The 11,939-nt window shown below is 39.7% G+C and overlaps 2 protein-coding genes across 3 annotated transcripts; both read right to left on the reverse strand.

Moving 5' to 3' along the window:
* Positions 1-1,622: 1,622 nt before the first annotated feature.
* On the reverse strand, positions 1,623-3,731 carry LOC112939645 (ubiquinol-cytochrome c reductase complex 6.7 kDa protein). The gene is made up of 2 exons (XM_066312397.1): positions 3,524-3,731; positions 1,623-1,970 (listed from the first exon to the last, which is right to left on the reverse strand). Exons 1-2 carry the CDS (start codon positions 3,653-3,655, stop codon positions 1,917-1,919), a joined length of 186 nt encoding a protein of 61 aa, XP_066168494.1. The 5' UTR covers positions 3,656-3,731; the 3' UTR covers positions 1,623-1,916.
* Positions 3,732-8,509: 4,778 nt separating this feature from the next.
* Positions 8,510-11,898, reverse strand: LOC4344296 (transcription factor WRKY45-2). 2 transcript variants are annotated; one of them, XM_066312051.1, is made up of 5 exons: positions 11,551-11,744; positions 10,997-11,156; positions 10,420-10,872; positions 9,877-9,984; positions 8,510-9,389 (listed from the first exon to the last, which is right to left on the reverse strand). In XM_066312051.1, exons 3-5 carry the CDS (start codon positions 10,737-10,739, stop codon positions 8,816-8,818), a joined length of 1,002 nt encoding a protein of 333 aa, XP_066168148.1. In that variant the 5' UTR covers positions 10,740-10,872; positions 10,997-11,156; positions 11,551-11,744; the 3' UTR covers positions 8,510-8,815. The 2 variants fall into 2 exon arrangements, with proteins under 2 accessions (XP_066168148.1, XP_015646873.1); XM_015791387.3 differs by having other exon boundaries at positions 10,420-11,135; positions 11,551-11,898.
* Between the last annotated feature and the right edge of the window lie 41 nt (positions 11,899-11,939).

Consider the following 11,939-nt stretch of genomic DNA (forward strand, 5'->3'; position numbering starts at 1 on the left):
TTATGGCGCGATAAGCATCTAACCCGTATACATTTTATAGAACACATGTAAAAAAATATATAAAAAAATTAAAAATATATTTTTACAACATATATATTTGTATTGCTAAGATGGCTCGAAAAAGGTTATCATTTTCGCTCTAGATGGTAGAAATTTCCACATTAGTCACTAAGAAATAAAAAAGATTTGGACCATTAGATTCAAAACAAAAAACTAGCAGTTGTATATGAGATCCAATCATATTTTAAAAATCTTTTGATTAGAAAATACAATTTTATTTTAAAAATAGAATTTATATTGAATATAGTTCTACTTTTAAAATTTAGCATCATGCAATTTACAGAACAATCCGCTAGTTTTTAATAAAACATGAAGTAAATCATATTATTATGGAATCCTTCAAATTCCACTATTTTTCATCCAAACTGTTTAAGGCTCCTTTGTTTGTGTAAAATTATAATTGAATTGTCTACTGAACTAAATTATATAATACATGATTTTTTGAACACTTGGAAAAAAATATATCTCAAATGTGATACAAATCACGAATCTATCGTTAGCGCCCATATTTCTAACCACATTATTTATATTTTAGACCGGGCCATATATTTTGTTGTCTTTTCCTTTTTATGGCCATACCGGTGAACTCTGTCAACCAAATCTGCATCCAACCAGCCTGCAAGTAGTAATACACTCACTTATGTTTCTTCTAGAAATCACCAGGGTCCTCTCAAAAATAAAAATCATCGCATGGATTGATCCACTGGACTTTTCTGGATTTTTTTTCTCACCAAATAGATACGTGTCAAATAATTAGAGGGGAACTAATCAGCTGACAATAAAGATTATATAGAGAGAGATAGGAAGGATCACCTCTCTATGTTTCTCAAAGAGAGGTAAATTTCTAGAAATTGTACCAGATTGACACGTGGCAATTTTTGGAGATGGTTAGCTAATTTTTTCAGGCTGCCAGGTGGCCCAATAATATGCCACGATCAGCACCCTGCAATCGATATGTAAGATATCATTAATCTGGAAAAGCTGTCTGTCCAAATATATACTTTATTTTAATTTTTATGTAGGATTGTGGATTTATGTCCAACGCTTACGTCCATTTAATTAAAAAAATTATTAATATTTTTATACAGTTATTAGATGAATAATATTTTATATATGGCTTATTTTTCTAATTTTTTTATGATTTTAATAAATAAGACGGATAATTAAACTTTAGAAATAAGATCTACGGATAGTTACGGATAGATAGATTCGGGGATAGCCTAGATGAGTCAATGGCTCGCCGTGTAGTACGAGGATAAACCTTTTTAGATGGTCAACGGCAGGTGACAGCGACAGCACGATCGCCATCCGACGGTAAGTGTCAGGCAATCCAGGTGCCCAATTCTCAGCATCCAAGGTGCCAATTTTTTCAGCCTCTTTTCAACAACTAACCGGAGACTAATTTGCGTCAATAAATGAAGACAGTAACAGATAAAACGACGCCAAGACGATAAAACAGTAAATGGTTCGATACTCAGGAGCTAGATATGATATATATCCATCGATGGATCAATTCATATGAAGGCAGTCAGCACGCATACGGCAGTCTGAAAGCATGCATCTACGACAAACAATCATCAGGACCACGAATTTATATCACTGCTAAACCAAGAAAAAGGTTTCGCTGAGATGAGAAAAAACCAAGAAAAAGGTTTCGCTGAGATGAGAAATAACTCAATATAATCATCATTCCCCTCCTGGGGTTTACATGCAAGAGAAACCTACATTAAAATCAAACAAGGGAACATGACTGTCTTTTATATTATTTGCAGGGTCATCCAAGTTCTCTTCACTCAGAAATCATCCCGGAAACGTAAATGTATCAAAAGTTGCAGCCTTCCATATGCCTGGCAGACTTATGCCTCTGGTTCGGGTTTCTCAAAGAAAGTTTTCTTAATCCAGTCAAATGGCTGCACAAGAAATCAAAAGAATATTCAGAACCGGAAAGATCATCACATTTAAGAATTTAATTGTTCACAACAAAAAGGTAGAAGACAACACATTAACTGCAAAACTATAACTTCAACACAGATCAAAGTTAAGAGCGGAAATCCCAGATTATGTATCTTGTAACCAGTTGTGTAACTCAAGTTACATGTTAACAGGTAGAGTAACCCCATACATAACAGATCACATAGGTATAAACGAATATTCTATTCGCATGTTTCAACAATGCAGCAAAGGCCTCCCAGATTCTAATCACAAGAGGCTAAAGGAAAGTAAGGAACAAAGTTTTATTCGCTACAAGGAGCAAAGTGCAGGTTTCAGCCCAACGGAATTCCACGTCTTAGGCTTAAAAAACTAGGAACATATTCCATGAACCATAATGAACAAGTTATATCATGTGCTGAAGCTCTCTCAGATAAAGAAATAAAGCACCCAGACAGAAAACTGTGTTGGAACCCAAGACAGTGCTAACAGGCCATGTAGGGTACATTTAGCTACACAAGTTAGTCACACAGCAAGGAATCAAATCTCAGTAAAAGTAATCAGGAATAGTGTAGTACATAAGTCGGTCAATTAAAATTCAATAACCGGTTTGCACAGAGGTCTTGAAAGAGCAATTGCTGGGGAAAGCTCACCCAAAAACATAGACTCTTGCCTTGCCCAAGGGCCATATCACAAAGTACAGGTAAAAATAAATTGACTGATCCAAAATGGCGAATTTGTTTGGCTGTATCTAGGGGCTCCTATGGTGAGTTTATGGGCATATATTGGTTATGTTGAACTGTCAAAGATTTTATCAGATATTCCTCCTAGGAGAGAACAGGAAATTATACATCTTCACTACAAAAAAGCCCATCAGGGTAAAGCAAATCAAGGTAGTGAGCAGAAAACTAGCAGGATCTCGTGAAAGCAAAATTATATTACACAACTACGATAACTAAAAGTTTATTATGTTATCCATCAAATGTTGCAAAATTCAAATAATGGGATGTATACTTGCATTAGTTACCGAATTGTACAATGTACCGAGTTTAACTGTCAATCAAAGTTTGTGTTTTTGCTAAACTTTCTTCTAATATATGCCTATTAATCATCAGGCAAAATATTTAATGGTATGAATATCATCACAAAGTTATATAAGGCATGGTAGACACAGCCAAACAGCAATTCCTGTAGATAAAGTTGTGGCCTTAGTCTCCACAGAATCATTTCTTCTTCCCCCATCAATTTCTCTATCAGATCAAGCGGCAAATTTGACTGCAACCTACAAACCATATACGTAATCCGTGTAACGCGCAGAAATCATAAGGTAGCAAATCGAACAGAGGAGCCCTACGACCGATCCAACACGCCACGCAGATCTAGGGACCGACAACATGCCAAACAAACATGACAGATCCTACCTACAAAAACCAAACCCTAACGTCGATGGGGCAAAACATATCTACGGATCAAGACATCCCTACAAGCTGGGGGGGGGGGGTATAAAAAGGCGTCGTGGATCGAACCCCCTGACCTGGACGAGGTAGATGGCGGCGGTGCCGGCGAAGACGCCCCAGGTGGCGGCGGCGGCGATGTCGGTGGACTGGGGGCGGCGCCGTGGAGAGATGAAGCGGAAGAGGCCGGAGCTCGACGCCGGGAGAGCCATCGCCGCCGCAAATCTCGTCGCGTCGACTCGACCTAGGGCAAGGTAAGGAGGAGGAATGCGAGAGGAAGGAGACGACAAGGGTTGCGGAATTTTGTTGCTTGTTCTCATCCTTCTTCCGCGTGTATATGGGCCTAAGTGGGCCGACGGGCTGAAGAGCTCGTGGTAGATGGGCCGGATACACTATGGGCCTGAAACAGTACGGGCCTAAAGGCCTTAGGTGGTGGGTTCATCTGGCCTTATTGGGGGACAGAATAACTCTTGTCATTTATTCAGGCAAATTTTGTTCAGTTTTTCTCTGAAAAAGTAACTGTAGGTAAATTATTTTTTTTTGAGAATTATACGGTACAACGCAGACACTCACAACGCACGCACACTCACCCCTATGAACGCACGCACTCAAATTCTACCCTTATGAGCATCTTCGAAGACTAGGCCGGCAAATCCATCTTGGAGATTGACGAAGTCACCACAGACGCCTCGCTGTCGACGGATACGTCGCCTACCACTGAAAGCACAAATTAAAGCCGTTAAATCCTGGAAAGACCTAAGGTTCTACTGAGGCTCTTATAAGCACTAGACTACAGGCTCTTTCGCAACTGTAGGTAAATTATTGTGTCCAATTGGATTATAAAAAGTAGGAAAAGTTGCTGCACTCTCAGATAAACATAATCAAATTAATACAGGTTCTAATTGAGCACCAACTTGCTATATGAAAACTGAACTTCTTCGCTTGCCGTCTTAAAATGTGTTGCCTTTTGGAATTGAGTATATATATCACGACAATACAGTATGAATTAGCTTTACAACAATTCTCCTTACAAGTTGTAGTGAGTCTTGACGATGAAGGTGAATCGAGACAAAAACACCCAATAGTGAAAGGAGTTGAATGAAACGTACATGCACGCATGCATTCAGATTCAGTTGGCGACCAAAGACAAATTCAGTAGTAAACTCTCGTAGTGTCGATACCTATCAAGCCCAGAATTATTGAGCCATACTTTGAGCTCGTGCCACAGAAATGTTTAATCTGATCGAGCTGATCTTAACTTTTTTGCATTGTTTTTGTGGACGGATCAGAGTCGGTGAAGTGAAAAAAGGGAAGAAAATTCAGCAGCACACAGTCACTAGCTGAGTGTACTTGCGTGGCAGGTGGTTTTTATCGGCAAGTAAAATCCCTCGACCTAAAAAGCATGCTCTTAGTTGAGAATAAACAAGTAGACAGCACATCGTTCTAACTCGCATATCCATAGTTCCAAACCGGCAGATTCACTGAAAGGAACCTATGATATACAACTAACTAACGATTCCATTATATGTGTTGCTTAATTTAATTGTAAAGGTCATGGGAGTGATCATTAGAACAGGCTTTCGACGTAAGAAATACACTTGAATCGTATTATTTATATTTACGAGGAAAAGCAGAAGGATCCAAAGTTCAGAACAGTAATGCACTATCTAGGGAATGTTCGGAATGCTTTCAGAATCTCTGTTAGCCAAATCAAACAGCTTTATGATCTTTAGATCGACTTTCATTAGCCTTGAGTGTGTTGATAACCATGCATGTCCTTTTACTGATCACTAGCTAGCTAGCACATGCCAAAGAAAAAAAGCACCAAGGCTTTAATTTTACACGTGTAAATTCATGGATAGAAAACTGGAAATGGATACAAAAAATATTCTAAACTATTTGTGAAAGAGATCGAGATCGATCGATCGATCGACTTCAGACCACGACTTGGTCACGAAGTTTTCACTGCTTTCGCTCGCTAGCTACATGGTTATCGATAACTTGGAGAGAATTATTGGATTTGTTGACTTAATTGAGACAAAAACATGGACGAGTTTTGTATATGATCTATCTAACCGAAAGAATAGTTCGTCGTTGGGGTCCATACAAGCACGTGCTACCTTGCTTCCGCTGTTGAAATGATCAAAGTGTGTGTATTATATGTGTAGCTAGAGCCATGCGACCTAATGATCGACAATGTCAACTTCAACCTATTAATGTAGGCACTATACAACAAACAAGAGACTCAACTTGACTCTCTAGATATATTTATATGAGGGTCGACTTATGTTCTTACGCGCTGCAAGTTGAGAATTAAATTTCCTCTATGTTTTCCAATTAATCGTTCGTGCAAATAATCCATATATATGCACGGTCTAGAACTGTAGATCAAGTCATCGCAAGTGAAAAACAAAAGACCAATCAATATCTATTCCATTATCTAAATATCAACTGCTTCCTGAGTTCCAATAACTAGTTACTGAGCTAATATATACCTCCGTATCAGAATATCTCCCTCCGTCCGTATCAGAATCTAAAAATCACCCTAGATGTGTCCCATCCAACCAAAACTTATTATATTTTGAGATGGAGGAGTAATTTTTAGCTATTTATCTGAATTATTTTAGGATGAATGGAGCAATTAACTTGATCTAATACTTTTATTAAAATTAACTTATGTTGATAATTCTAAAACTACAATTACACGTACGTACAGGAGACCATACACTGTATGCATCTTGACCATACATTGGATGCAGGTAGACACATGTAACAAGAGGCTGAATGAATGCCACGTACGTGATGGATATATGCAGTAATTAATTAACGCAGTCTTCCGCAGGATCTTAATTTGTTTCCGATGTGAAGTGTTTTGTCTCCTTGCATGTGTCGATTGATTGAGCCATTTTTCAAGTACATGACAGTACCTATAAACGCATGCACTAGCTAGCTACTCCCTCCGTTTGTATATCATAAGTCATTTTGATTTTTTATAGTTAATTTTATTTAAATTTAATTAAGTTTATAGAAAAATATAGTAGCATTTTCAACTCAAAACAAACATGCTATCAAAATATGTTAAATGTTAGATTTAATGAAACTAATTTAGCTTTTTAGATGCTACTAAGTTTTTATAAACTTAATCAAACTAAATAAAGTTTGACTGAAAAATAAGTTAAAACGATTTATAACATAAAACAAAAACAAACTGAAGGAGTAATTTTAAGTAGAATGTAAGTCAATAGTCTAAGTCTTCGGGGTGAAAGACTTTGATAGGTGGAAATGGACTTGGATGGATCGGAGGGAGTAGTGGGCCGCTAATACGAAAGTTTGTTGTGACAGCAACTTCTGAATTCTGAAAAAACTAAAAAGCTTTTCCAAACTTTTGTTGTCACGGGGGGGCAACGTGGATATCCATGGGTCCAGGCAAGCATCTATTCAGAGAAAGGCCTTTTAGAGCTTGCAAGAGGTTAGTGGCATGAGTGCACAATCTAAACAAAGCCACATATAAAAAATATTATGTGTAGTTCAAGAAAATTATAAATTATGTGCAGTAGCTTAAAGGGCATAAATTAAAGGCTAACCACGAACTGGATTGATACCAGCCGGCAAAACCATGTACAATAAATAACTACTTCATCAAATAGTTGTTAACTAAACTATGCTTTAAATTAAACTATGCTTTCAAATTAATCTTATCAAAATCTTGCCATTTCCTCTAAGATATAGAAAGGCGTTGTCATTGGCATGATACTAAATCTGTTAAGATTCGATTCACACATGTGCAATAATGCTAATCTAATTCTGCAAATTCAGCAGCAAGCTATACTATGCATACATGATCGTAACTAATTGACAGAGCAGCAACATTCTTGTTCCATATGCCATGCATATGGTAGATTTTTCCCTCGAATCCAAGGAGGAATGACACATATAGAGTTAATTACACTATGGTCCACCTTTTGTTACCAAAGTTTTATTTTGGGCTATCCTCTAACTCATATTTTCACTTTGGACCTTTGGTGCACTTTTAACCACCCAAAGTCATTTTATGTAGCTGCATCTACTCTATAATATTGTAAAGAATTGCCCGTGTAAGTTGAAAAAGATTACCGGTTTACAGGTTGCTGATGTGTTTAAAGTTGGAAAATTCATTTATGTATTCCTAAAAAGTTTATGGGGTGGTCCAAAGTGAAAGAAAGGTAAAGTAACCTAGCCCAAAGTGAAAAAATGTGTTAAAGGGTGGTCCAAAGTGAAACTTTGGTAATAAAAGGTGGCCCTAAACGCAATTTACTCACACACATATATATACCATGAAACTTTTCACCATACATCTATGGTGTCACATATGCACATTAATTTATCACTAAGAAAATTCAAACCCACGAAATAAAAAAAAGATAAATTTAGCTGTAAATTCTTTTCCACAACTTTTATAATCTGTTTGAATAACATTATATTTTGGGGGGTGAGGAACATATGCATGCAAGGGACATCTTGCTCCCTATAAAATGACCACTCTGAACAAAAAAAAAGTAACAGCATGAGTTTATTGGAGTTTTTATCTAGACATAAATTTGTTGTCAAATACTCCCTCCATACTTGTAAAGAAAGTCGTTTTGGACAGCGATATGGTCTCTAAAACATAACTTTGACTTCTTGTTTCTATAAAAGTATTTATTGAAAAGGTGATATACGTATACTTTTATGAAAGTATTTTTCAAGACAAATCTATTCATATAATTTTTACATTTTCAAACTCAACAAATTGAGAGTTATTTATGATTTATATTCCCAAGGTTTGACTTAAACATTGTTCTAAACGACTTCTTTTATAAGTACAGAGGGAGCGTACGTTGAGCACACACACTTCAATTTAAAGTTGGTTTATGCGTAAAATTTCCCCGCTAGCTAGCTAGATTCTTTCTTGCATTTTATATATTGATTGTTATGTTCCAAATCCAATTGGACAAACTAAATTAAATTAGATTAGATCTTTCATCTAGTTATTTTTGGAGCATTAAATGACCTATATATAGGTAGCGCAAAAGGTAACACGGAGTATATATTACTTTCACTACTATATATTAATTTCAAATTATGTTTCAATACTTACAAAATCACATACACACAACTCACTAGTACAGCGATCAACTAATACACATATTTACTACGTACCGTATATATATTGGATTTCCTCCAATAGCAGTACACACATGTACTACAAGTATTGCTAATTTGCTATAGCCTCACAGCAATAGTATTATGCATGCATGCATACACTTCTGCATGCAAATAGCGGACTTGTTTTTCTTGAATATTAGTAGTAGCAATAATTAGCATGGCAAGAATGTATGCATGCACAGCCCTTGTTAAGGATCGAAGCCAAACATGTCGTCGTCATCCCCAGGAAGATTCCCAAAGGAGCCAGTCATGAACCCGAGGCTGCTGGGAGAGGACGGGAAGCTGCCGGCCATGTCACCTCCGGCGAGCCCTGACGGCCAGTCGTAATCCGCAGGCGCTGAACCCACGATCGACGTCGACGGCGTTGTCACCGCCGATCCCACCACGGCGGAGAGCGGCAGGCTGCTGCTGAGCGCCGCCGCCTCGCTGGCGCACTCCGAGGACAGTACCGGAGAGTGGCAGTTGGCGAAGCTGCAGGACGGCGTCGGATCAACGGCTTCTGCCATCAAACGATGGCGGCTCTGACGAAGAGGGTCGACTCTGCTTGTGCTCGCGCCGCCGCTGGATCCGAAGCTGATGAGGTTCGCGTAGTCTGCAGCGGGAGCTTCGGCCTCGACGACGAACGGGATGGTGGAAGGGTCGCTGCAGGTGTGCTCACCGTAGTAGCTGATGACGAACTCCGACGAGTTAGACTCGGAGGTCTGTACTTGCTTTGTGGCCATACAACCTTGGTCTGGCCTATGCGTGCACCTGTAGTAGCTCCTGCAGAGAGATCAACAACTAGATCTTTAATTAAGGAATGCAAGCTGCAAAATTGCATCGTATGATGCTCCTGAATAGATAACATGTTACAGCAACGATTTGGTGCTAACTATGCTATGTTGCTATCTAATAATAAATACACAGTTCAAGTTGAGCAGTATTTTCCTACTCTTTTTAGTAATTGCAACAACTAACTAATACAGTTCAATTGAATTAAGCACATGTGTATTGGAGTAGTATATATCTAACTATGTGAAGCTAACCATGATCCGGCCGGAACCGGAAGATCGGAACACTATTCTCCAATTAACTGGAGTAGCTAAGCGAGTTGTCCAGTTGCATTGGCAAGTGTTCGATCGGCCGGTACAAGGGCCTTTAATTTCTTGCTGGGTTAATCATCATTACGTACTAGCTAACTACCATGCACAAGGGCGAAGAATCTGGTCATGTTACTGCAGAATTAGTTGAATAATCTATACGTACATACCTTGGATTATTTGGGGAGTCCTGTATATGTTTCTGCCCGTACTTTCGCCATTGCCTGCCGTCCTCCAGCTCCTTGGTCGTGACCATCCTGACAAAAGGACTTTTCGATCTGCCACATGTTACAGCAGATAGGAGCAACTATCATATCCAGAGACACACACCCAAATCTCCACTAGCATGCTCGGCAGACCACGGTATGTACGTATACAAGAGTGTCATATATATAGCTAGTTGCTCATAGCTTTTGGTCTTTTCAATATAAGAAACAGGAAATGATCTTTTGTGAGAGAAGAAAGCTACTGGTAGTAAAAATTCCCCCCTGATCATTGGCACGTAAAGTTAAGATTAAACCCCACTGCTAGACAAGGCAATATACTCCCAACGTACTCTCCAAGTTGCATAAAGGAGGTAGCTAGCATGATGTGTGAATCGCTATCATATATATGGGTAATAGTATTACTACCGCATGTGGTAAGCATAGCTAGCTAGTTGCGCATCCAGTTGCAGATGATTATTGAGAAAAAAGGGTTTTAACTTTCTTCACCTTCTTCTACCGGAGCTGCTCCGCCTGTGCGGCCCGGCCACGGCCTTGGCGCCTTTCTTCTTCCTCCCGCCCGATCCTCTTCTTCCTCCTCCTCCTCCAGGCGACATCACCGACAGCGAGCTGGACTGCAGCCTGCTCATCACCCCGTCTATCAGCTGATTCAGCTGCCTGGTGCTCGCCGCCGCCGCACAGCTCGACGGCGATGTCCCATGTAGCATGCTGTGGAGCATCGCCGCTTGCTCGCGCATCTCGAGCAGGTCGTCCATAACTTCATGTGGCTCCGCGCCGCCGTCTCCAACGCCACCATCAGGAGACGCCATGGGAGGAGCCGCTACTATAGCTAATTGCTGCTGCTAGCAGTCTAGTATTACTAGGAAAGCTAGCAAAGTAGGAACTAGATATTCTCAGCTTTGCTACTCTTGTATTGACACCTGCTCATCAGCCGTAGCTAGACTGCTAGAGTAGATAGGTTATTGGGCAGCAGCTGCAGTTTTTATTGGTGTGCTCGGTGGGAAGTTGAGAGGAAAAGTAGACGACGAGGGCGATCGGGAGGGGGGGAAGAGGAAGAACAACTCACCAAAGGAAATGGCTTGGAACATGGAAGGAGGGGCCCAGCTGGATGTGTGTCGCCTGTACGTCATCGCCGTGACGAGGCCGTGAGCTCATGGACGGTCGGTTCATGCTCCATGCACGGCCCGGCTGGTGCTAGTGAACCCCTGAGAAAAAAAATGGCAGTACTGGAAATCGTATATAATTAAGATGATTGTTTAATCACTGGGAAAATGTGGAATGGTCCTAGCTAGCTCCCAACTGTGGTGGAGAAATTCATGCTTGGTTCTTTTCATTTATATATGGTATATGGAATGCATAGTTATATTGCAAGTGCAGCAGTTGTTTAATTTCAAGCCATTGCATGCGTTAGATGCCTATCTTCTTGTAGATCTGATGGCAGACAATTTTTCACTACTACTTGCCTAGTGATGATGCTAGCACTACAGCTGTTATTAGTTGATGTATAGTTGTCACTCATACATTTTCTAAGTGGCATGTTGGCACTTGAATATTAGAAGTTTTCACTTAGCATGCAGTGCAAGCTAACTGAAGGACAAGTAGAAGATATACACGTGTTACCTTTGCTCCTTCACTGGTCATGCATACAAGTCATCACACATCCGGTACAGGACGTTGAGGGATAAGCAATATATCGATCATAGCAACTATAAACTCTCTCCCCTGCTCCCTGAAAATAATGTTTCTCCATCCATTTTGTGCACTGTACGTGCACACAGCAGCAAATTGTCCAAGTGGAGAGCATCTGCTATCTGCCAAAACAACAACTGCTCAAAGCAATTTTCTTACGAAAACATTTCCATCTAGGTAGGATGACTGGAAACAAGGATAACGGAAACACCCATGGAGACCACCCCCACATTAGTTTATTCTAGGGCAAAAGCCCCTGCCTGTAGTTTCATTTCTTATTATATGTGTGGGAAACACTTTCTCCCACGTACTTTTTCGTT

The sequence above is a fragment of the Oryza sativa genome, chromosome 7, assembly GCF_034140825.1.
Source record: "Oryza sativa Japonica Group chromosome 7, ASM3414082v1".
Lineage (NCBI taxonomy): Eukaryota > Viridiplantae > Streptophyta > Magnoliopsida > Poales > Poaceae > Oryza > Oryza sativa.

What these genes read in the sequence shown, in the direction of transcription:
- LOC112939645 (XM_066312397.1), bottom strand. Translation starts at nt 3,655, where the DNA reads ATGGCTCTCCCGGCGTCGAGCTCCGGCCTCTTCCGCTTCATCTCTCCA. An exon ending in CCGCCATCTACCTCGTCCAG is followed by an intron (nt 1,971 to 3,523) that starts GTCAGGGGGTTC and finishes TTTCTTGTGCAG; the next exon opens with CCATTTGACTGGATTAAGAA.
- LOC4344296 (XM_015791387.3), bottom strand. Translation starts at nt 10,739, where the DNA reads ATGGCGTCTCCTGATGGTGGCGTTGGAGACGGCGGCGCGGAGCCACAT. An exon ending in AGCAGCTCCGGTAGAAGAAG is followed by an intron (nt 9,985 to 10,419) that starts GTGAAGAAAGTT and finishes AACATGTGGCAG; the next exon opens with ATCGAAAAGTCCTTTTGTCA. An exon ending in GACTCCCCAAATAATCCAAG is followed by an intron (nt 9,390 to 9,876) that starts GTATGTACGTAT and finishes ATCTCTCTGCAG; the next exon opens with GAGCTACTACAGGTGCACGC.